This window comes from Andrographis paniculata, unplaced genomic scaffold, assembly GCF_009805555.1.
Source record: "Andrographis paniculata isolate CXL003 unplaced genomic scaffold, ASM980555v1 Contig77END, whole genome shotgun sequence".
Classification (NCBI taxonomy): domain Eukaryota; kingdom Viridiplantae; phylum Streptophyta; class Magnoliopsida; order Lamiales; family Acanthaceae; genus Andrographis; species Andrographis paniculata.
In genome coordinates, this window is record NW_026137614.1 from 2,019,724 (window position 1) to 2,046,434 (window position 26,711).

Below are 26,711 nucleotides of genomic sequence, written 5' to 3' on the forward strand. Positions count from 1 at the left end.
AACGTCGAATAACTTGGCCCGCACATTGTTCCCACAAGTAGGGATCATCCCAAACATAGTATTTTGCATTGCTTTTCAGCTTGTCTTTCTTTGCTTTTGTCCATATTGCAGGGAATTTGTTAGTGACCAGATAGTTCACTAAATCAGCATACCAAGGAGAAGAACAAGAAATCGCAAGTAATTGCTCATCCGGAAAATACTCCCTCAAATGTAATTCATCATGAACCATAGGAAGACGACTTAAATGGTCAGCTACCAAATTTTCGCTTCCTTTTTTATCTCGAATCTCCACATCAAATTCTTGTAGGAGTAATATCCATCGTATAAGCCTTGGCTTGCTTTCCTTTTTCGCCATTAAATACCTCAAAGCTGCATGGTCAGAAAATACAATTACTTTAGCACCCAGCAAGTAAGATCTAAATTTTTCTAAAGCGAAAACAACGGCTAAGAGTTCTTTTTCAGTTGTGGAGTAGTTCAATTGGGCTCCATTGAGTGCTTTTGATGCATAGTAGATTAGCCATGGAATCTTTCCACTTCTCTGTCCAAGTACAGCCCCCACTGCCGTGTCGTTTGCATCACACATAATCTCAAAAGGTAAATCCCAATTCGGTGGTTGAATAATGGGCGGTGATGTCAAAAACTCTTTAATCTTGTCAAATGCCTTCTTACACTCTTCATCAAACTCAAATTGAACATCCTTTTGTAACAATCGGAAAAGAGGAGCAGCCACCTTCGAGAAATCTTTAATGAACCGACGATAAAATCCTGCATGCCCTAAAAATGAATGCAAATCCCTCACCGAAGTGGGATAGGGTAAAGCAGAGATAATATCAATCTTGGCTTTATCTACCTCTATTCCTTTTGATGAAACTAAATGTCCAAGAACTATTCCATCTTCTACCATAAATTGACATTTTTCCTAATTCAACACTAACTTTATTTCTTTACACCTTTTCAAAATCACAGCCAAATTGTCTAAACAAGTGTCAAAATCATCTCCATATACACTGAAATCATCCATAAAAACCTCAATAATCTTACCTACATATTCAGAAAATATGCTTACCATACACCGCTGAAATGTCGCAGGGGCATTGTACAAGCCAAATGGCATCCGCCTATAAGCAAAAGTGCCAAAAGGACATGTGAATGTCATCTTTTCTTGATCCTCCGGTGCGATGGAAATTTGGAAATAACCTGAAAAACCATCTAGGATACAAAAATGAGATTTTCCTGCTAACCTCTCAACCATTTGATCAATGAAAGGTAATGAAAAATTATCTTTCTTTGTGACTGAATTTAGCTTACGGTAGTCGATGCATTGACGCCAACTGGTTTGTTTCCGAACCGGTATCAACTTACCATCGTGGTCAGCCTCTACAGTAACTCCCGCCTTCTTTGGGAAAACATGAATTGGACTTACCCATTGACTATCCGAGATTGGATAAATGATATCGGCATCCAAGAGTTTCAAGATCTCTTTCTTTACGACTTCCGCCATAGCAGGATTCAATCTCCTTTGAGCTTGCCTTATTGGCTTGGCATTTTCCTCAAGCACAATCTTGTGGGTGCAAAAAAATGGGCTAATCCCCTTTATATCAGCTAAACGTCCACCCAATGGCTTCTTTGTGCTCTCTCAAAATTCGGATCAACTTCTCCTCTTGACTAGGAGACAGTGCAACAGATATGATCACCGGTAATGTCTCTCCAACTCCTAGGAAAGCATATTTCAAGTTCGAGGGCAATGGCTTCATCTCCAAAGCCGGTGCCTGCACAACAGATGGCAACAACCCCTTATCAGATTTTGTTAAAACTGAATTAACCACAACATACCTTAATGGTTCATGCGGCAGAGATTGTAAAGTAGAATCATTTCTTCCAATGCACCATTTATGGGAAATTCATCCATAGAGTTCATGTCCAAGCAGTTTGTGAGTGCAACCTCCAATTCATCCTTTCCACTCGAGTCAAAGACTTCCTGCACATTTTGAGTAAAAACATCTACACAACACAAAGTATTAGGCTCCACAGGATATCCCATTGCATCAAAAATATTAAAATGAACTTTTACACCTTCGAACTCCATAGTCAGTGTCCCTGTTTTAACATCAATCTTTGTTTGTGCGGTGCACATAAAAGGCCGTCCAAGAAAAATGGGGGAGGGATTAGGTGAATTGTCATCATGCATATCTAGAACATAGAAATCAACAAGGAATATTAACTCATTCACTTGCACAAGAACATCCTCAATTATCCCTTCAGGGTAAGTGTTGGTTCTATCGGCAAGTTGAATTATTATCCCCGTTTCTTTCAAAGGCCCAATGTTCAAAGAGTTAAAAATAGACTTAGGCATAACATTAATGGCTGCACCTAAATCTAGCACAACTCTTTTAATTTCCATCTTATCTATTTTGCATGGGACTACAAACATACCTGGATCTCCGCACTTTTGTGGCAATTTCCTTTGCAACACAACGGACACAGTCTCTCCAGCTAGCACCTTTTTGTCCCCTCTCAACTTCTGTTTCTTGGTACACAACTCCTTTAGGAATTTCGCATAACGGGGAACTTGCTTAATTGCATCAAGTAAAGGGATTTCTAATCTCTTACATGTAGGACCCATTCAAAACCCTGTTGAAATATTTTAGATATTTTGTTTTAGATTTAGTAGATTTATATTTAGATTTGGTCTTATCCATATGTTAGATTTGAGTCTATCGAGTTTGTTTTGTATTGTCTATATATAGGTCCCTTATTTTGATGATCAATAACATAATCTCATTATTTTTTCCCCAAAATTTCTAACATGGTATCAGAGTCTACTTTTCTCCTATCGTAGATATAGCCTACCAACCCACGTTTCTCCGGGTACATTCAACCTGGGATGTACCTGGAGGTCTTCCAATTTTGAGATTTTGACCATGGTTTCTAGTCTTCGTGTTTCTGATTTTAATTCTGTTTTGAGTCCTGATTTTATCTACAATCGAAGTCACGTCTGCGCATCTATCTGCGATTCTACAATCCGTCTACTGCGTTTCTCCAGAGCCATATTTATGATTGCAATTAGAGTCTTGTTATTTTCGACTTTGTAGAGAGTACTCTCATCGTTTTCGGCTTCGGTGGAGAGTCATCTCGTTTTCGGCTCTGGGGAGAGTCATCTCGTTTTCGGCTCTGGTGGAGAGTCATGTCGTTTTCGGCTCCGGTGGAGTCATGTCGTTTTCGGCTCCGGTGGAGAGTCATCTCGTTTTCAGCTCCGGTGGAGAGTCATCTCGTTTTTTGCTCTTGGTGAAAAGTCATCTCATTTTTTGCTCCGGTAGAGAATCAATTGTTAATTTTATTTATTTATTTTATTTATTTTTTTTGTGTTTATATTCAACTTTCTTATCAAACTCAAGTTGGTTTCTGCTATATGACTTGAGTTTGAGGGGTTGTTGAGATATTTTAAATATTCAGTTTTACATTTAGTAGATTTATATTTAGATTTGGTTTTATCCATATATTATATTTGAGTCTATCGAGTCTGTTTTGTATTACCTATATATATATATAGGTCTCTTATTTTAATGATTAATAACACAATCTCATTATTTTTCCTCCTCTGAAATTTCTAACACTTTTTTTTTTCTATCCCTCTCTTTAATAAATAAATATTTTATATATATTTAAAATTTTTTATTTTTTTATAAGATTAGTTTTAAGTTAATTATAAAGAAACAAATGATTTATTTATTTATTTGTATTATATAAAATTTTATTTTTTACAAATTGATATTCATATCGTGTATATTTTATTAAAATATAACACTAAAGATATTTAAAATATCAATAACACTATTCATATAAAAAAAAATAATACAATAATAAAATATCATAACTTATTATTTCTAATTTACTAATCTAAACGATCTAAAATATCGTATCCTGTGTCATTTTAACCAAAACGGAGGGAGCACAATTTATCACGTACAAATCATATTTCATGTTTTAATTGAATTTTTTGCTTCCCAATAAACCCCCTAATAAAATCAAGCACAAATACAAATACAAAATTGTGACATAAATTGTGACATATATATAGATAATTTATTTTATTTGGCATGACCAATTGACCTTGACTGGTTGCCCAAAATACAAGTTCCCATTCGTGAGCTTATTTTATTTGGTCAATGTTGACACGCTGATGCTATTATTAGTTAAATTTACATTATTCACCATATATTGGCCAATGTACAATGAAACAGTCAACCATGCTCTACTTGTATATAATTAGTACACAGTGATTCTAATAATTAGGCTTAGGAAACGGAATAATTTCTAGTATTCCTAAATGATACGAGGCTATACACATATATAATGCTTACACTTAGCGGTGTCAAAAGTAAACCCGACCCGAAAAACTGAATCCGTTCGACCTGAAAATTTTCAGGTTCGGGTTTGGGTATTTCGGGTTTGAAAAAAATCAGGTCGATCCGAACCTGAAACGAAAAAAATTCGTGTCGTGTTCGGGTCGTGTTTCGGGTTAACCTGATAACCTGAAATATCAAAATCAGATTAGATTTTGAGTTTCGTGTTTCGGATTGACCTGAAATTTTTATTATTATTATTATTTTAATTTATAATATTTATATTATTTTAAATATAAAATAATATAAAAATTAAAATAAAAATGATATTCTTTAGGTCAATTTAATTTTTTTTTAAAAAATTTTCTGGTCTGTTTCGTGTCGGGTTCGTATCGGGTTTGTTCGGGTTTCGAGTGATCTGAAACTAATTCAGGTCAACCTGAACCCGACCTGAAAGAATTCGTACCGTGCTCGGATCTAGGGTTTCAGGTCAGATTTCGGGTTCGAATCGGGTTCGGATTGACAGTTTTTTTGTTATTCTCATGGCTCAATCCGACACGAACATGACCCAAGAAAATGATTTGACACCCCTACTTATACTATATCTGTGTTTTTAAAAAAATTTCATAGAATATATTATTTTATAGTACAGAATCATGAATAACTCTGATATAAATTTAATTTATAATTAAAATTAAATACCAAAAATAAATTCAATATTTTTTTAATAAAGAATCATATAAAATTTTAATATATTAAAGCACATTCAATGAAATATATATATCTGATGCACCTAAATAGTGTCAATTTTCATTTAGAATTATTTCTTCATCTACTTAGCTCATTTTTATTTATAGCCCATAATTTCCCGAAAAATTATCAATTTAGTTTATGTTTGCTTTTCTTTACTAAAATATCATTATATTATATCTAAAAAATTTATAGACTTTTTTTTTCTTACACAAATTCATTATAAAATTCTTTTGCGAACATTTCAAGTTGACTTCTTAATAGCGAACTGAACTGAATATAATTTTTAGTGTTAGTTTGTAAAGTTTAACGAACAAGATTCATGTGGAATCAAAACCTGACCATTTTCATCCACTCGGAGGCTATTTGTCCAGCCAGGGTGTTGAAAGGAGCACTTGGAGAAGCAAACCTGCTCTCGTCTGGCAGGAAAAGTTATGGAGATGAAGCAAATATTTTTTTACATGAAATATAAAAATTATATCCATAATATAAAAATAATAAATACATGTAACATATAAAATTTTTTTTAAAAATATATTTTATTTTTTCTTTGACAAAAAACCACACCAAAGACTCTATTTTATTTGCATTTCAAAATTAAAATAATTAACATTCAATACATAATTTTTAATTAAATTATATTATTTTATTTTATAAAATATACTCCTTTTTCAATTCAAAGTATACTTTTTATCATTTTTATTTAAATATTTTTTTCTTATTTTTAGAAAAAATAATTATATACTAAGAAAAAAATACTCTTAATTTTTATTTAAATTACAAATATACTATTATATATACAATTACTTTATACATAAAACAAAAGTATTAAAAATTTACACGTTTCAACCCATTAAGAAAATAGTCCCTCCGTCCCAGATACAATGTCCACATTACCGTTTATGTCCGTCTCACGTACCATGTCACTTTCATTTTTTGGAAAATGATTACACACTTTAATCTCATTTTAAATTTTATTTTTTTTAATTTTAATTAAACTAATTAGTTATCTTAATTTTAATTTATAATTATTTATATTATAGATAATTATTTTCACTAATACATTTTTAATTATTTACTAATTACACATCTCCTAAAATATAAAATATCGTGTCTACAGTGTAACAGACACGGTATCCGAGACGAAAGGATAATTATTTATTTTTTATTTATTACACAACCTAAAAAACTCGGTTGAATTGAAACCAAAGGAATATTAAAATATTATTAAATTGGAATTCAAATAGAAACCTAAATTCAAAATCCATAGTCAGTATTAAAAAAAAAAAAAAAAAGAAAAAAAAGGGAACTCTTTGACTCCGATTTAAAAAGAAGTAAGGATGATATGCTGGTAGAACTTTTCAGCCTTCATAATGCTAAATGCCTTAAAAAATTAATACTTAATTTGTATCATTAATTTATATTATTAATGTAATTATGATAATTAATATTTAAAAAGTCAGCACATGTGACAATATCCTTACAGTCACCTGTGACCGTAGGATTCATACGAAGACCAACGACAGCCGTCGATCTCCGGCGGCTAATCTCTGAAACATCCCTTTCGAACAAACATACTCAATTATCCTGAGTTGAGTTCCTCTGCACGCGGTTTCCTTCTTCCTACCTCCCTCTTTCCTGGCTCCTGACCTCATCTTCATGGAGTATATAATTAGAGGTCATGGTCCATGGGATGCTGCAGCTCAGACGCGGAGAATTCATTCTTCTGCACCGTACGTATACGTAGACCGGCAATTTCTTGTGTCTCGTCTATTTACTTTTTGAAAGGAAAGAATGGGGGAAACGGGAGGCACCGGCGGCCAGTACCCCGAGTTTCCGGCGGTGGCGACCCACGGCGGCCAGTACATACAATACAACATATTTAGCAACTTGTTCGAGATAACCGCCAAGTATCGCCCGCCGATCATGCCGATCGGTCGCGGAGCGTACGGGATAGTGTGGTGAGAGAAATTAGTGCAGGCGATCTGTTTGTTAAATGGTTTCTGAGATTCTCGTGATGTTTGGAAGTTGATTTTGTGTTTTTGCTGTGGTTTGTGAAGCTCGGTTTTGAACACGGAGAGGAACGAGATGGTGGCGATGAAGAAGATCGCGAATGCTTTCGATAATTACATGGATGCGAAGAGGACTCTTCGAGAGATAAAGCTTCTTCGCCATTTGGACCATGAAAATGTTTGTTCTTCTCTTCTCTTCTCTTCGTTCCTGACTGACTGATGATTTCTTCCTCTCCCCTGCCGTTGCTTCCTTAGATTCTTGTACTTTTAACTGACCACGATTTTTGCACACAGTTAGCCTTAATCTGCTGTAGCTGGATACCTAGTCTGTTGTTACTAATTAAACTTTTTGTTTGCAAATATTGTGATGAATTTTTGCACAGTTGATGATGATTTTGATGAAATTATTGTCAGTAATTGAAACTCAAGACGGAGATAAAATATATCTCTATAAGTGTGTTCTTGTGTTTGGAAATTCAAAAATTTCCATGAAGAGCTTATTGCCAAGTTGCAGAAAGTTGTGTACCATCATTGATGATGAGGTTACAAACATAAATCAAGCTGAATCATTTCTGAATGCAGGTTATCGCCATAAGAGATGTGGTTCCGCCTCCTCTGAGGAGGGAATTCAGCGATGTCTACATCGCGACGGAGCTCATGGACACCGATCTTCACCAGATAATACGATCTAACCAAGGTTTATCAGAGGAACACTGTCAGGTACTAATGAATGATCATTCAATTCCTCATTCTCTTGGATTCAGAGATTCTGAAAAACTTGCTAAATGGCATTTTTCTTATACTTTCTGTTTCTTGTTTTCAGTATTTTCTGTATCAGATCTTACGCGGCCTCAAATACATACATTCAGCGGGTGTGATCCATCGTGATTTGAAGCCTAGCAATCTGCTTTTGAATGCTAATTGTGACCTCAAGATATGCGACTTTGGTCTTGCCCGCCCCAACTCAGAAAACGAGTTCATGACTGAGTATGTTGTCACAAGATGGTACCGGGCACCCGAGCTACTGCTCAACTCCTCCGAGTATACTGCTGCAATAGATGTGTGGTCAGTTGGCTGCATTTTCATGGAGCTCATGAATCGGAAGCCTTTGTTCGCCGGGAAGGATCATGTTCATCAGATGCACCTCTTGATTGAGGTACGTGGGTATATATGAATGAATGAATCACTGTCTCCAATTAATTTACAAATTAGCTAGCCAGCTGGATAGTCTTATTGTAATGTGTTTGTGTTGTGTAGCTTCTCGGCACACCCACTGATTCAGACATAGATTTCACACGAAATGAGGATGCCAGAAGATACATACGCCAACTCCCACAGCACTCCCGTAAGAATCTTGCGAATGCATTCCCGCATGTCAATCCTCTGGCCGTTGATCTCATCGACAAAATGCTCACAATAAACCCCTCCAAGAGAATTACAGGTAATTTATTTTTCTTCACTCGGATCCCTTGCATCATCCATCCCATTTTTAACCTGCCAAGATTAATTGAAACACCATTAATGAAACTAGCTATTTTAGCTCGACATGATATAATATAGATATATATATATATACATATATTTGATTATTCTACGGATTCTTGTTTCAGTTGAAGCAGCTTTGGAGCATCCATACCTTGCAAGATTACACGATGTCGCAGATGAGCCCATGTGCCCGGAGCCATTCTCATTTGATTTCGAGCAGCAAGTGCTGACGGAGGAGCAGATCAAGGACATGATTTACAAGGAGGCCTTGGAATTAAATCCCGAGTATGCGTAAAAATATACTTATACATGCATTAAAAGCGCTGAAATAATTAATCGAGTATGGGAATGAATAATTAGGATAATTTCATCTGGAAGGAGAGCAGGGAGATCATATAGAAGAGGACATATTCATGTTGTATGTAGAATGTATTATGACTGTCCACTCGTGTGGACATTATAGCTTCGACTTTTGCTCGAAAAAGACTCATTTTCGGTTGTGAAACCTTGCGAGTATCTAAGGTGGCTGCTGGTGCTTTTTTGAAGAGTTTCTTCTCTTGTGATCTTTGCTTTAGAGTGTATAATGTATTTTTATGAGTTTGGATTTTTTTTTTTCATTTTTGTTTTGTATTGCCCTATTCGGGTTTGGCTATAACAATAAAACATACGTAATTCAGATGCTTCAAGTAATTGCACTTCTTAATGATTGCTGGTACTCCCTCGCTTTTGGAACTTGTGTTCGGCACGAGATATAAAAAATATTGATAATGGGTAAAAATACGAATAAATTTTTTTTTTGCACTTGTGAATATATTAGCGTAAAAAGTAACGACAATTGTATAATAATAATGAAAAAATAAGGATAATTTTATAATAATATGATTATTTATAGAAATGAGACTATTGTTTTGAGAGACAAAAATGGTAAACAAGACTATTGTATTGAGACGGAAAGAGTATTTTTATTTACATGCATATAGTGACTGGTACTTTATTCAGAATGAGTTTACTCAGTGATGTGGACTTAATGGACTTTGGTGATTGGAAACTCGCAAGTAATATAAAGAAATAGAAATGTTTAGAATTTGATGGAAGAATAGAGACTAAAATGATATAGATAAAATAATGTTTTAATTTTTCGATTCATAAGGTTGATCGGATAAACACTAAATGAGAACTGAGCAATACACAATACAAAATTTGTAAATCAAATAAGGAATATAGAAGGATAATTTGAAATAATTAAGAAATAAAATTGACGCAACAAGCGATCTAAAACCGATTAAGAGGCACTAAACTGTCTCGAATCACTCGAAAATAGCCTCATTTTAAAAATATATTTAGGATTGCATCACACAAGTTTGAATAATAAGCAAGCAAAAATTACTAAAAAAAAAATTTATAAACAAAATACTTATAAAATACTAATATTATAAAATTTGTGAATATATTCGTGATAAACGAGGAGAGTATTTTTTATTTATTTATATTATATAAAATTTTATTATTTAAAAAAAATAAAATATATATATATATATAAATTTTATGTAGTATAATATTTAGAACATTTAAACGGATTATAATTTTTAAGAAAATGTGAGCTCAAAAAAATTTAAAATATTAGTTGAGCAACCTTTAAGGCAAAATCAATCATAACTTTTCTTGTGGTTTGAAAATTAAGATTTCGTTAAACAATATATCCCAACACTATTTTTAAATTAAAATATCCCAAAAATAATAATACAAATTTAGAAAATACCTTTTACAAAAATAAAAAAGTATATAAAAAAAAATCAAATACTTAATTACAAAATAATTAAAAAAAAAAGGAAAAAAAGTAAAAAAGAACACTTAAAATACTTTTAAAAAATCAAATATTCAACTTAGAGTAACATATATTATATTTTTAATAAAAATTTTCATACTACGCCAAAAATCAATCCATTTAAAAACATAAGTGAAATGAACCATTGATGATTTCAAAAATCGATACACAATTCCATTCATTCAAAAATCCCATTTCTTGTCCCGTAAGTAATGGTCAGGTGGTGCAGAGGTTAGACTTGTGACCATGAGGTCATAAGTTCAAACTCCCGACGTCTCAGGTCACCTGCAACACATGGTTCTACCTTTCCGTCGGGCCTGATTTACAGGATATTAGATTCGATCGAGGATTTACCCAGTGCGCACTTTAGGGTAGCGGCTTGCGGATTCCCACATCATCCAAAAAAAAAAAAAAAAAAATCTCATTTCTTCCCATTACTTGCCCTTTCTAGACTAGAAAACAAGGTCACAATCCCTCAAACCATGTAGGCAATCGATCTTGATAGAAGACTATTGTTTTTGGCTCTATCCAAAATAGTATATAATTGATGCGTTACTTCAATCTATAGTGGTTTCATAAACTATTTAAGTAGGAAAATAAAATGTAAGAGTACCTCCCCGTCATACATTATTTTAATATCAAATCCAAACCAAAATTTTCCAAACTATATCGAAAGAAACATACCCAAAGTCATCCACCCGCATTCACTTAGCTTGTGTGCTTATTGTGATACACACCCAAAGCGTTATTCGAAGCTATCACACAGTCATATTATTCGAAGCTGAACAAAATCTTTATGGTAAAAAATGTCCCAACGCACAGCATCTTTATCTGAACTAATAAATACAGTCTCTCATACAAAAACAACAGGGATGAATCAAACCAGCATAACTATATATTAACACAAGCACATGAAAAGGGCTATTAAACTAACAAAGGAAATATAATCTGCAAAAGCCACAAGTAGTTAGAAGAGGCAGCAAATATGGGGGTGGGGTGCCTAAAAAATCAGCAACTGAAATGCAATGGTTTAGATTAAATACCTCCTGCAGCAACGACACGGTTGGTTTAACCTGCCCAAGGCTTTCCAGGATGGGTCCTTACCAAATCCCAGAATCAATTACATTATTCTTCCTCTCTACTAGGTTAAGATTCTATTATGTTTTCCTATATGCTGCTATGATGTAAAAATCTAAGCAAATATCCGACTCGATCTACTACTACTAATGACAATAATGAAATAAATCGCAGGTAGGGATGTTTAACAGACAACAATTCTTGTAGCTAGAATTTGATGATCTGACACAGGTAGAGCATAGAGTTCTAGATATCGAACACATCTAAGCAAGAAAAAGAAAGAAAGAAAAAACCTCCAACAGGCATTCTATACTGTGACAAAAAGCTAAAATACAATTCATACAGGAGATGTCTAGCTTAGAACAGCAATGAAAGTTCTCAACAGGATCTAATAATCCTTAAATGTAAAAACATACTTAGCATATAGCATAAATAAGTAACAGCAGAAACTAGGTTCCTTCCAGGCTTCTAGAGGTTGTCTCCTTCCTTAGACATGGAATTCTAGTCGACTTTGAGGCAAGAGTTGGAAAGAGAGCTTCTATAAGATGCTTAAGGGCATCTACCGGGCATAAGGATGGTATCGACTACTGCCACTATAACCTGCCCTACCACCGTACATTCCCCCGCCAGGCCCGCCATATCCAGCACCGGGGCCAGAATCATAGGTAGGACCTGATCCACCCCCTCCATAACTTCCATAGCCGCCACCGCGGCCATAGGGACCTAGACCACCCCCATAGCCCCCACCAAAGCCTCCACCATATGAACCAAATCGACTGGTGTAGCCAAGGGGGCCATCTCCCCGATAACCAAACTCACTACCACCATAATCGCCATAACGACCCCCAAGTTCGCTTGTACCACCATATCCACCATAGTCGCCAAACCTACCACCAAGACCAGACCCCAGAGACCTATAGGAAGCAGTGCCATAACTGCCACTGCCAAAATTGCTATAAGAGCTTCCAAAACCACCACCACCATAACTATCAGCATAACCACCACGTCCCCTAGAATCACTACTGTATGCAGGAGCAGGTGGTGGGTATGAAGGTTTCTTTGGTTCAGCCTTCTTGACCTCAACCTACAACAAAGAAGCAAGTTAACCTAGAACTTCCTGCAAATAACAGCTAAATCACAAGCTATATTAGGGACACCTATACCCTGATTCTATCATAAAATTTAACTCAAGGGAGGTGAATCACTAAAATAATACGATGTTGACCATCTAAAAGCTTTAGAACCTAACAACTAAAGCACTTATGGCTTTGAACTGTTTATCTTAGTAGGATAGCCATGACCACACCAACAACCAAAAAATACCATAAGAAACTATACCTGTGTACCCAACATATCAATCATATTTCCATCACTCAGAAGATTATCCACAACTTGTTCGCTGTCAAACACAATAAATCCAAAGCCACGTGACCTCTTGGTCACATGATCTCGAATTATCTCATGCTCAACCACCTTACCGTACTTGGAGAAGAAAATCTTGAACTCATCTGCACACAATAATTTCACACAACAAAGCCAAGTATAATTTCGCAAAGTGCTAATGCAACCATAGTATCAATAAACATGCAAGTCAAAGGAAAATGCGAACCTTCTGTAACTGATGTTGGAAGACCACCAACAAATATCTTTTTCGTTTTGAAATCCTTAGAATCACCTGACCCCTTGGGAATAGTTCTTTTAATCTCCACCTGACAGTGCATAGTTCTATCAGCACTCAAGAACAGAAAGGAAGTTGCTACAAGGAGTGTTACTCAGAGATAGAATATGATTGATATATTATGCTTTGGCATTAGTTCTCAAATAAACTTATGCATTCAAACAAGATGTTTGTAAGAGAACCATTTCTCACTTAATGTAGCATATGATTTGGCAATTTATACTTTTATATTAGCTTTCAGTAAATCAACTGATAAATGCATTCACATGGGAAACATTTTTTAACAGAGAAATGCAATAATTTCCACTTAGCTCAAACACTTAAAAAGATTGAGAATAGCATATGACCAAGCATATCACTTCAATTATACAGGCCATTGCAAAAACTAAGCCCCTGAACTTAGCATCCATTTCACCCACACAGAAAACAAAGATAATAAACTTAGGGTGGGTTTGTTTGGATTATTTGTTTTGATTTCGACTATTCACAAATTTTTTCATTCAAAAAACACCAAATAAAACACCAATTTTTTATATTTTATATTAAATTAAAAAATCAACTTTATATTCAAAACATCACATCAAGTCTTAATTTATATCTATTCGCATCAACAAACTATTCAAATTCAAACTTTAACTATTTATATCAAAACCCTCGAAATTCTTATTGTGACTTAACAATAGAGAGCCATGCAATCTGAATTCGTGGCAAAGCAATAGACACGCCATTCAATCAAACCAACAATCCCGATCCACTTAGGCATCACATCCATATTTACCATCAAACTAGACTTAAACGATCAACCCAATTACAATTATCGGAAAAAACCATGAAAAGACCTCACCTGCTTCCCATTGATGATATGGGTTTCAGCAATAACAGTATCAACAACAGCGGGATCCGCATAGGTTATGAAACCAAAACCCCGAGGTCGACCTGTGTGCCGATCCTTCATGATTACCGAATCAGTTATCTCTCCATATTTGCCAAAGTACTTGACAAAAGCATCTACAAATTTTTAATTTCGAAATCAAAAAGTATGCGAAAAGAGTACATCGCAATAGATGGTTTCATCCATAATCATCAAGGAAAAAGCGATTCATATAAAATATAAACCTAAGGTAGTATCTTTGGCCAGACCACCGATGAAAATCTTCCTGTATCAAGCAAAACATCAAATTCATCAACCTAATCGCTCATCGCATCAACACATATTAGAAGCCAAGACAACGAGACAAACCCAGGGCTAGCGCTATCGCCGAAATCCGATCGTCTTGAACCCATTAAAATCGTTCAATCTGGCAGAGTAGAAAGGTAGGGTTTGGGGTTTTCGATCTTGGAGGAGAAAATCGAGTGACGATTATATATGCGGCGGATATAAAGAAGGTGCAAGAGAAGTTTCTGGACTAGGTGTTGTTGCTCTGCTCCACCCGGCCCGACCCGATAAGTTACAAACCAGGTCGAGCTGGACTTTACTTTCTCAAGGGCCATTCAGGCTGTGTAATAATGTATGCTCGGGGATTTATGGAATTATTTTTACCATTCATAAGTTTTTTACATTAGTTAACTTTTTATTTTATATTATATGAAAATTTTATTATTAAATTAAAAATATCATATCAATAATTTATATCATATTAATTAATTATTCGAATTTTTTTATATTCGAAATTCAGAAATTCGCTCTCTAGATAATTTACGAAGAAAGCCAATTGAAAAATTGATACGAGGATCCCATAAGATACTAAAAAAACCTTTAAAATGGATATTTTATGTGAGTGCAGGGTGATTAAAAAAAACAAGAATTCAATAGGGAACAAACACACTAAGCAAATCGAACTTGAATAACAAGGTAAGAAACAAGAACAAAATGTATAAATAAGCAAGAAAATACAAGAGAAAATGATAAAACCGAATAACATTTGATTGAATGAGAAAATTGATCCAATTGTGTATTGTTAAATCTATCTGCTCGTCCTCATCTCTTATCATCTTCTTGTGCTTTTATTATTCTCATCGATATTATTTATTGTATTTCATTCATTCTCCAACTAACTTCTACAATTAATCATCTATCTTGATGCTTCTTTAAGCCCCATCAATATGTTTTTATATAATTGTCACAATAATCCCATTCACCCATCTCTTATTTACTTAATTTTCACTTGCACAATTTTATCATCCTTCTCATTGGGCTATTCGATATCTCTCCTTGAGCCATATTCTATCATTCCTTTTTTGGGCCATGTCACACTTTTCTCTCTCAATTCTTATTTTCGGTCAAACATAATGCCACCACAAAAATGGAATGTAAAAATGTGATGATTAAATACAATTTTATATCATATTTTTGGACAAAATTGTCATTACTGTAGTACTACTTTGCATGAAGTAGGGAAACTGGAATTTACATCATTTCGACTGGACCAAGATTATTTCTCATGCCAAATTGCCATCTTTTCCTTCTTGAAATACTATCCATTCTTCTCCTCTTTAAAAAATTGTTTCACTTCCTTCATTATTCCTTTACCTAAATGGCATCTGAGAAGTTCCAAAACTTTGCTACCGACTCCTCCTCCGACGGTTCATCCTCGATTTTTAGCGTTTTTCCACTTTCGATTTGCAATCACCCAACCATTCTAATTACGGGAAATCCCCCTAGGACTTAGGCTCGACACACTTACTATACATCTTCTCTACTTGCCTTTTTTTTTAATTTGAATATGATCCAAGGCCCAAAGTTTTTCCTCAAGTAATTAATCCTACTCTTGAAGCAATGTAATGTTATGTTAATCAACACCTGGTCCTATTTAAGTATCCTCAAGGATGATACAATAATTTTTATAGTCAACATTGTGTCCTGCCCATAAGTCAATCTTAATGGCGTACTTCCAGTGGCCGATGATTTAGCATTGCGGTAAGCCAGTAATACTTCTTCCACCACCTCATGCCATCCTCGCGCAGTTCCTTCTAATGCTTTCTTAACCATATAAATTAGCACTTTGTTGATCGCCTATGTTTTCCCATTGGCTTAGGAATAGTAAGGTGTTTAATGCAAAACTTTGATTTTGTATTGTGCGGCAAAGGTTTTGACCTTAGCACTAGTAAACTTTGTTCGTTTATTAGTGGTTATCATATGCGGAATACGAAACCGATGGATCAAGTTATATTTAATGAACTTAGTCTCATGATTTTGACGGATTTGAATGAAAGGAACAACTTAAGTCTATTTAGTAAGACAATCTGTAGCAACAAGGATGAAAGAACCACCATTCGATGATGGTGGATAAATTTTTTCAAAAATATCTAAAGCCAAAGCTCGAAAAAGTCATGGTTTTGTAATAGAATGCAATTCTTTTACATGACTCTGCCTGATAGGCCCATGAAGTTGGCAAGCTTTGCAACCACGGACATAATACGCACAATGTTGAGAAATTGTTAGCAAAAAATATCCGTATTGGAAAAATCATCCACCTCATGTTTGAACTATTATGTGAGATCCTTTAATACCCTCATGCACCTTTGTCATTACCTTTCTAGCTTTCATAGGACCCAAATATCGTGTAAGGGTACCATCCGGCCTACAGAAAATAATTCTTCATTCAACACAGTGAATCTGAGTAATTTCTCCCTTACTTGCCTTTTATTTTGCTTAAGTCAGCTACCCCTTTAAAATACTTTTTGCGCCAATTTGCGTGGGTCAATATTGACACACACACTTGATGCCATGCTTGACACTTATTTTGGTATCTACAAGCTTCATATGCCAAATTTTTTTCCTCAGTATTTTCCTCATTAAAAATATCCTCCAAAACTGACTTGTCAAACAATCTCATCAACTCTTTAACTTCCCCTAGGAGACCTTGAAAGTATGGCTTCTTACATCTAAATTTCTCTAATGTCTGGCGAATTACCAGTTGAAAATCTTTTTTAATGCTCACACTCCTCACTCATTTAGAAGCCAAAAATTGTAATTCCATCATCAAGGCCTCATATTTTGATTGGTTGTTGCTGCATCTTGACGGAAGTTGATATGCAAACCATAATTTCTCCCCTTTAAGACTGATGATGACAACTCCAGCACCAGAAAAATCCCTTGTGCTAGATCCATTAAACATTACTTGTCAAGGTTCCAATCTCACATACAACAATGGAACGTTTTGAAATTTTACCATTGCAGGATGCTTTACGAGGAAAACTGCAACATCCTACCCTTTGATGGAACCTAGAGGTTCACATGTCAAGGAAATAAGACTATATTTATGGCCCATTTATGTAGATGGCCACGGGGAACCAATCGAGAAGTCCACCTTGCATAAGACCTTGGTCTGTAACTTGGTACACATGTGATACAAGAATAGGTATAACTTCTCAATGGGATAAAAATAGGATACCACATCATTCAGGCTTTCACTCAGATAGTAAATTGCTCATTCTTGCCCTTTTGCATCATCCTGAGCAAGTAAACATCTTATCGTGTCATTAGTAGCATCTTATACAACTTCAATTTCTTCATTGGTATAGACGGCACTATAATCAATAGGTATGCCAATACATGCTTAATTTGGTTTAGGTCTTTCTATTGTGACTTTTTCCACTCAAACTTATATTTGTTTCCTTTCAATAGCATAAAAAATTCTTTCATCTTCCCGGTAGTATTGGCAATGAATCTTCGAAGGAAATTTATTTTCTCTATAAGATTCTATAATTTGATGATATTTCTATGTGGACCGAGCATCTAAATAACTTAGCTTTATTCACATCCACCTTAATTCCCTTTTATGTATGAGAAAACCAAGAAAATTGCTAGTTTGAACACCGAAGGCACATTCTTGTAGGTTCATCTTTAGTTTATGTTGCCTTATTTTCAAAAATGCTTTTGTAAATACAATAGGTGTTCTTGAAAGGATTGGAACTTGACTACTATTTCATCTATAGGGTTTGTTTGTTTCGGGGTTTGGATTTTGGATTTGGATTTGAATAGTAAAATTTTTGAATTAGAATAGTTGTATGATATGATATAAATATGTATTAATGTGATATTTTGAATGTAAATTAATTTTTAGTATAATATCGAAAATGAAATTTTGGTGTTTTATTTCATTTTTCTTTTGGGAATAAATTTAGTGAATAGTAACAAATTTAGTGATTTAATTTCATTGGCTTCTAAATAAATTAGTTATAGTTACCGACACATGCTTAATAACCAACTATTTCTTAAATTTTTTGATAGTCAAGATACACTCATTAACTGCTTCCCTAATTAGACTAGAACCCTAGTGACGCCACACAGAATTTACTAGCCTAATCACTTTTCAAACTAGAAGAGCCTAATTCAATTTAACAATTACCTATGCAGAATTTTTTAAAATTGATTATATAATTTCCTAGTGGTGCTTGCCTCTAGTTGCTTGATAGTTAGAAATTCATGTGTTTTATATTCATATCACATGCGATATTTGGATGATTTTGATTGGATTCTATCTAATTTATATGCGAATTGTTTATTTGCGGTGTGCAGAGGGTAAATATTAAATTTGGCATAATTGGCAGAAAAAAGAAATAAAATTAATTAAAGGCCCAAAAGCCCATCTACAAAATAATTAGGGCAAAAATCAAAATAAAAAAAAGAAAGAAAGACACGCCATTTTTGGGGAGGAGAGAACGGCTAGGGCAGAAACGCACAGGAGCAGGATACTGACAGATTCATAGACCACGTAGGAGCAAATCGACAGAGAAGATTTTCCCCTCCCACTATGACTTTATTCTTCTCTTTTGCTCTTTGTTATTTCAATATGGAGTAGATACTTTTCTGGTTTGAGGGGTGATAATGTTTTGGTTCTTTTGTTTTGGAAATTCTTGATTTTCTTTATAAAAGTTCTTTTTTATTATCAATATTTGTCTAATTCTGAGAATAGCGTTTGTGATTGTTAGATTGATTGAATATTTTGGTACCGATATTTAAATTAGTCTGATAATCTAAAGTCAATTCAGGTAGGATATCCATAATTGTATTCGCACTTGAATAGGCGACAACCGGGTTGAATAGTTCCTTCCCGGGGGTTAGACAATCAAATCTAATTGCTTCTCTTAGGTAGTAATTGTTTTGAATTGGGTTTTTCTAGATTGGAATGCGGTTAGACAATATTCTTATGGGCACACCTAGGTTTATTTGCTTAATTAGGGGTAGTTAACGGTCGTACCTTAATTACCTACACTGTAAGGAAAAATTGGTTGTCAGAGCTTGTTGATAACTATAACCAATTTATTGATACTTAAATAAGAATTAACTTTATTGAACTAATGATAAAACACAAGTGTCATAACTGCATCATCCCTTGAGCCAGACATCCCCTTGATAGTCAGTTCCCCTTTAATTTAATTGCTTTGTTATTTTATTTTCATTAGATAATAAAAGAAAAATCCCCCTTTATTTACTGCATTAGAATACGAAAGAGTGAATCACACAATCCCTGTGGAGACGATCCCTTCCCCTGTATTACATTAAATTGTGATCACGGATTAGGTGAAATATTTGATTGACTGCGCGACAGGTCAATTTTTGGCGCCGTTGCCGGGGATTGGAGCTTTGTTTTACTCTTTTGTGTTATTTTAATTTATCCTCTTATTTATGCCCCGTTCTTCTCGTACAGGTGAACTGATATTTATTCTTGAGATCGAGGAGGTTGAACGAAAGCTGCGAAGGAAAGCCAAGCAACGAAAAGCTGCTCAGGTTGCGAAGCTGGCAGAATCTTTAAACCACCTCAGAATCTCTAGCTCTAGCGACTCCGAAAGTGATCAAGAGACTGTCATGGCTGAGGATACCTGCACTTTAAGGGAGTTGGCTGCTCCCGACTTGGCGCAGCAGCCCTTATGCATTAACTTTCCCACTCTGAATAACAATATTGCTTTTGAACTGAAATCTGGATTAATTCATTTATTGCCTTCTTTTCATGGACTTGCAGGTGAAGAACCTCACAAACACTTGCAAGAGTTCGACGTGATGTGCTCCAGCATGAAACCACCAGGTGTTACTAATGAACATATCAAACTCAGAGCCTTCCCATTCTCACTCAAAGATACTGCAAAGGATTGGCTCTACTATCTCTCACCTGGAAGCATCAACACGTGGAACAACATGAAAAAGAAATTTTTGGATAAGTACTTTCCAGCTTCCAGAGCTGCGATCCTGAGGAAGAAGATATGTGGCATCAAGCAACAATCAGGTGAAACGCTCCATGAATATTGGGAATGATTCAATAAGCTTATCATTAAATGTCCACAACATCAAATTCCCCCTCAGTTATTGATTCAATACTTTTATGATGGTTTGTCGTTGATGGACAGGAACATTATCGATGCTGCAAGTGGTGGAGCTTTAGTAAATGAGACGCCGGCACAAGCTTGGGATCTTATTGCGAGGATGGCTGAAAACACGCAGCAATTTGGTTCAAGAGATGTTGGACATATGAGCGGAAACAACAACGACCATACCATCCAATCGATACAGCAACAACTTTCTGAGTTGATGAGCTTTGTTCGCAAGATGGTCATGGAAAAATCCAACCCGAGTGTCCAGGTTGAGGTGTGCGGAATATGCACGAGTACAGGACAGCCTACAGATGCATGTCCGACTCTCCAAGAAGAATGTGCAGTGGATGTGAACGCTGCAAACTACGGTATGAATAGACCTCCAACGTACAATCCATACTCCAACACCTACAATCCAGGCTGGAGAGATCATCCAAACCTGCGCTATGGAAACGCACACCAGAATCATGGTCCTCAACCATTTGGAGCCACACATCAGATGCAACAGCCTCGCCCTTACGAGAAACAGCTCCCCCAAGCACCCACAAGCAACTCCAGCCCGTCCTTGGAAGACTTGGTGAAGTCTATGGCTACCAGTACCCTGCAATTCCAGCAAGAGATGAAATCAACTGTCGACAAGCTACAAAGTCAGATTAGCCAAGTTTCAGAAGAGGTAAAACAACTACGAGAAAGAGAAAAGTGGCCTGCACAACCAAAGCAAAACCCGAAGAACATCAGTGCCATAACTCTTCGCAGCGGAAAAGAATTGGAAGGTCCACCTCCTATCTCGAAGGGACAAAATGAAGATCAGATTGAGATGGAGACTGAAAAAGAAGCTGAACTTCACGAAAAGGTACTTCCTAACTCTGTTCCTCCTACTGAAACTAAATCAACTCATTTTTCTGACAGGTTGAAGAAACCACAAAAGGCAAACAAATGAAAAGAGATGATGGAAATCTTCAAGAAGGTGGAACTTAATATCCCGCTCCTGGAGGCTATCAACCAAATCCCCAAGTACGTGAAGTTTTTGAAAGAACTGTGCACTAACAAAAGGAAATTGCGAGGGGACGAGCACATTATAGCGGGTGAGAACGTTTCTGCTGTTCTCAAAAGAATGGTACCACCCAAAACAGGTGATCCAGGTACGTTTTCTATCCCTTGTAAGATTGGAAAAACTGAGATAACTAAGGCTATGCTAGATTTAGGAGCTGCTATTAATGTCATGCGACGATCAATATACGACTCTTTAAATGTAGGGCCTTTAAAAGAAACAAGAATTATTATTCAACTTTCTGATCGAACTAATGATTATCCTGATGGTATGATAGAAGATGTGCTTGTTCAAGTGAATTACTTAATTATTCCTGTTGATTTTTATATTCTGGATATGCATGATGCACACTGCTTTAATCCACCGCCTCTTTTGTTAGGAAGACCTTTTATGTGCACTGCAGGAGCAAAAATTGATGTACGGAAGGGCACTCGCGCTTTGGAATTTGATGGAGAAGAAGTCCATTTCAATATTTTTGATGCTGTGAAACATCCTGTTGATTCTGAAACATTATATGCAATTGATATCATTGATCCCTTGGTGCAGAACGCATTCGGATTAAGTGGTTTCGACGAATTGAAGATTGTGTTGATGGAACATCTGGATAAAGAACATGGGAGAGAGATAGCCGTAGACAAGAGAATAAGAAAAGTTCTCAAGGAGCTTAACTCAACTCCGAGAGTGTCACCAAGGTATAAATTAGCTCCAATATTCTTACATGAGTCTAATCAATGTTTATTACCATCTTTGATGCAGGCACCTGAATTGGAATTGAAACCTTTACTTGAAACTCTAAAGTACGCTTATTTGGGAGAGAAGAAGACTCTACCGGTGATCATCTCTGCAAAATTGACACCAGAACAAGAAGAGAAATTGATTAAGGTTCTAAAAGATCACAAGACCGCCATTAGATGGACGATCGCTGACATAAAAGGTATTGATCCCTCGTTCTGTACTCATAGGATCACACTCGAGGAGGATTCAAAACGAGTGAGACAAGCTCAAAGGAAGTTGAACCCGATTATGACTGAGGTAGTCAAGAAAGAAGTGTTAAAGCTTCTCGAAGCTGGTATCATCTACCCTATCTCCGATAGTAGGTGGGTGAGTCCGGTTCAAGTGGTTCCCAAGAAAGCTGGAGTAACGGTGGAAGAGACTCGAGAAGGAGAAAAGCTCCCCGTTCGAAAACAAACTGGATGGCGCCAATGCATAGATTACCGTAAGCTGAATGCTGTAACAAAAAAAGATCATTTTCCTCTCCCTTATATTGATCAAATGATTGAACGACTCGCTGGTCGCGCATATTACTACTTTTTAGATGGATTTTCAGGTTATTTTCAGATAGCGATAGCACCCGAGGATCAGGAGAAAACATCATTCACTTGTCCGTTTGGAGTTTTCGCCTACAGAAGGATGCCTTTTGGTTTGTGTAACGCTCTTGCTACATTCCAAAGATGTATGGTAAGTATTTTCTCTGAGTATATTGAGCGAATCATTGAAGTTTTTATGGATGACTTTAGTGTATATGGCTCTAGTTTTGATGATTGTCTAGGTAATTTGACTTTAATCTTGAAACGATACATCGAAACTAACCTTGTGCTCAATTGGGAGAAATGTCAACTGATGGTTCAACAAGGAATCGTTTTAGGCCATAAGGTGTCACATGAGGGTATAGAAGTAGATAAATCTAAAGTTGAGCTAATCACTGTTTTACCTTACCATACTTCTGTGCGAGAGCTACGTGGTTTTTTAGGACATGCAGGTTTCTACCGACGCTTCATCAAGGACTTCTCTAAGATCGGAGCACCATTGTTTCACCTCATGCAGAAAGATGTAGCATATGAGTTCAATGACGATTGCAAGAAGGCATTTGGAGCATTGAAGGAGCGCCTCACAACACCACCGATTATTCAACCTTCGAATTGGAACTTGCCATTCGAGTTGATGTGTGATGCAAATGATACTGCAGTGGGAGCCGTTCTAGGGCAACGAGTTGGGAGAGCTTCTCATGTCATCTACTATGCTTCGCGAGCACTGAATGGCGCTTAATTAAATTACTCCACCACGGAGAAAGATATGCTTGCTATTGTTTTTGCTCTTGATAAATTTAGATCTTATCTTTTAGGCACTAAAGTGTTTGTGTACTCTGACCATGCAACTCTGCGTTACTTGATGGCAAAGAAGGAAGCCAAACCTCGATGAATTCGATGGGTGCTCCTTCTGCAAGAGTTCGACATAGAGATTTGCGACAAGAAAGGAACTGAAAATTTGGTAGCTGACCACTTGAGTCGCATACCTGTGGAGTCAGATGCAGTTCCTGTTCGAGAGTCGTTTCCTAACGAACAACTTCTCTCTATTGCGACTACACACCCTTGGTATGCTGATATTGTTAATTACTTAGTCACTAACGAGTTTCATGCAGGTTGGGCAAAGGCGAAAAGGGATAAACTCCGCAGCGATGCAAAATACTACATTTGGGATGACCCCTATCTTTGGAAGCAATGGTCTGATCAAATCATTCGAAGGTGCGTTAATGAAAATGAATTTCATTCTGTTTTGACCTTTTGTCACTCTATGGCATGTGGTGGACACTTTGGATCCAAGAAGACAGCTAGAAAGGTGTTGGACAGTGGACTTTACTGGCCTACTCTCTTCAAGGATGCATTTGAGTTTTGTAAGTTTTGTGATAGATGTCAACGAACAGGTAATCTCTTTTCCCGTAATCAAATGCTTCAATCACCTATGATGTTTGTCGGAATATTTGATGTGTGGGGTATAGATTTTATGGGACCTTTTCCTAATTCATATGGATGTTTATATATTATCTTGGCTGTTGATTATGTCTCAAAATAGGTGGAAGCAAGAGCCACCCGAACTAATGATTCTAAGGTGACTGCAGAATTCATTAAGTCATATATCTTCCCTCGATTTGGAGTGCCAAAGGCAATTATGAGTGACAGAGGGACTCACTTTTGCAAAAAAACCATGGCTGCACTTTTTCGAAAATATGGCGTGCTTCACAAGGTGTCAACCTCATATCATCCTCAAACGAATGGACAAGCTGAAATCTCCAACCGTGAAGTCAAGTCTATCTTAGAGAAAACAGTTCAACCGAACAGAAAAGATTGGAGCTCGAGACTCGATGATGCTCTGTGGGCATATCGAACAACATACAAGACACCAATAAGGATGTCACCATTTCGATTGGTGTATGGAAAGCCTAGCCATTTACTTGTGGAAATTCAACACAAGGCATTTTGGCAGTGAAAAAGTGCAATATGAATCTTCAAGAAGCCGGAGCCCATCGAAAAATGCAAATTTAAGAGCTGGAGGAGATTCGACAAGAGGCATACGAGAATGTGATACTCTACAAGGAAAAGACAAAAGCCTTTCATGCTCATCACATCTCCAGAAAAAATTTTGAGATTGGACAGAAAGTCTTATTATATCACTATTGTCTTAAGCTTTTCCCTGGAAAGCTGCGCTCTAGGTGGATAGGGCCCTTTATCGTTACTAAACTTTTTTCTTATGGTGCAGTGGAGATTCAGAGCTTAAGGACGGAGAAAAAGTTTGTGGTCAATGGACATCGTCTTAAGTCATATTACGAGGGATTCCCACTTGAATCTGTAGAGTTGGTGTCTCTCGCTGATGTCGAAGTTGAGGACTGAGACGCGACGAAGTCTAGCTCAAAGACTATAAAGAAAAGTGCTTTTTGGGAGACAACCCAAATCATTTAATTGCTTTCTTTAATTTTATTTATTTATATTATTTAATTGCTAATAATACTTTTGATAATTTTGTTTGGTTTTGTGTAGGTCTTTTGGAAAATAATTACTAGCTGTTGGCGAAGACGCATCAATTTTCTTAAACCCAAAAAAAAAAAATTAAAACCCTTTCTCTCTCTTTTCCCCCCTCTCTCTCACTTCGTCGCCCTTTCTCCTTCGCCAGTCCACAAGACGATCTTCCCTCCGCCGGACGCCGCCGATTCCTTCCTCCGCCGTGACATCGCTGCACCAGACGCAGCCTCCTCGCCGCCGGTTCCACCCTCCGCCAGAAGACGCCCCTCTGCCGTGCCGAAGCCCTCCGCCTCCGCCGTTCATCTTCTTCCTCTTATTCTTCTTCTCCCTCTTCTTTTTCTTCTTCTTCTTCGCTGATTTCCGTGCGCCATCAGTCCGCCCTTCTTCTTCTTCTTCCCCCTCCATCCATCGCCCTCCACCAGAAGCCGCCCCTGCGCCTGAGTTCCAGACCAGTTGCCGCCTCCAACCTCCGGCGCCATTGACTTCTTCCTCCCCTGCTCAGTCATCGCCGATCACCACATTCGCTTCTCTAAATGGGTAATATCAATTCATCCATTTGTTCTAATTCTTTCAATTTTTGGAGATGGCTTTATTGAGGCTATGCAATTGTTAATTTGGAATTGAGATTGAAATAACTTGTTAGGTGTTTTATAATGTTTATATGCGATGATCATGGATTATTTGGCTTGAGTTAATAAGGTTGATTGATTGCTTACATAGATGTCTTACTCATTGAGTATCCTGGAGACATTGACATTCTGGAATTGGTATCGAGACTCTGATTTTTGGACAGTTATGCATTGCTTTGATTATAGCTAACGCGTGGGATACTTTGTTTCAATTTGGCGTGGTTTGGCATCGCGAGTTAGCATGATTGAAAATTAATTTCTCGAGTTGAATCTTGGTGCAGTATTTGCTCTCTTATTGAATTTATTCTATATTGCTTCTTTTGTGTCTAAATTGAGAAAAACATTTGACTAGTCCATCACTATCATTCTTTTTCTTTGGATAGTTGCTTCGGATAGTTTGAATTGGCTGTGAATTGCCAAGCATTTGACTAGTTTAGTTGGATTATATATCACCCACTTTTTGGAGTAGCTTGCGTCGGTTAGTTGTTTTCGCAGGACTTAGGAGAACTTCAAGCCTCCCTAAAAATCACGATCAAATGAAAAGGTGTTAACAAAGCTCCCAACTACTACAACCCCTATGGACTCTAGGGAAGTTCCTCTCTTTTTTTATTGCTTTCTTTACATTGAGGACAATGCATACTTTAGGTGCGGGGAGAGTTATGCAAATTTTTGGGCAAAATTTTTATTTTTGTGCTATTTTTATGCCTGATTTGCTGTCTTTTCGCATGTTTTTTAGATTAGTCTGAAGTGAGTCAA

General features: G+C 36.4%; 2 protein-coding genes, 1 non-coding gene and 1 pseudogene across 3 annotated transcripts; 2 read left to right on the plus strand and 2 right to left on the minus strand.

The window, feature by feature from the left end:
• The first annotated feature begins 6,705 nt into the window (after positions 1 to 6,705).
• On the plus strand, positions 6,706 to 9,276 carry LOC127239215 (mitogen-activated protein kinase 3). Its single transcript, XM_051257260.1, has 6 exons — positions 6,706 to 7,054; positions 7,154 to 7,283; positions 7,688 to 7,825; positions 7,929 to 8,261; positions 8,363 to 8,546; positions 8,716 to 9,276. The coding sequence occupies exons 1-6, from the start codon at positions 6,888 to 6,890 to the stop codon at positions 8,883 to 8,885; spliced, it is 1,122 nt and encodes a 373-aa protein (XP_051113217.1). The 5' UTR covers positions 6,706 to 6,887; the 3' UTR covers positions 8,886 to 9,276.
• Positions 9,277 to 11,773: 2,497 nt separating this feature from the next.
• LOC127239216 (heterogeneous nuclear ribonucleoprotein 1) lies at positions 11,774 to 14,570 on the minus strand. Its single transcript, XM_051257261.1, has 6 exons — positions 14,411 to 14,570; positions 14,287 to 14,327; positions 14,015 to 14,178; positions 13,102 to 13,201; positions 12,831 to 13,000; positions 11,774 to 12,576 (listed from the first exon to the last, which is right to left on the minus strand). The coding sequence occupies exons 1-6, from the start codon at positions 14,452 to 14,454 to the stop codon at positions 12,052 to 12,054; spliced, it is 1,044 nt and encodes a 347-aa protein (XP_051113218.1). The 5' UTR covers positions 14,455 to 14,570; the 3' UTR covers positions 11,774 to 12,051.
• A 5,786-nt stretch (positions 14,571 to 20,356) lies between these two features.
• On the minus strand, positions 20,357 to 20,463 carry LOC127239510 (small nucleolar RNA R71). The gene has a single exon (XR_007836144.1). It is a non-coding gene; the product is annotated as a small nucleolar RNA R71 (small nucleolar RNA).
• A 967-nt stretch (positions 20,464 to 21,430) lies between these two features.
• LOC127239184 (uncharacterized) lies at positions 21,431 to 25,197 on the plus strand (annotated as a pseudogene).
• Positions 25,198 to 26,711: the final 1,514 nt, after the last annotated feature.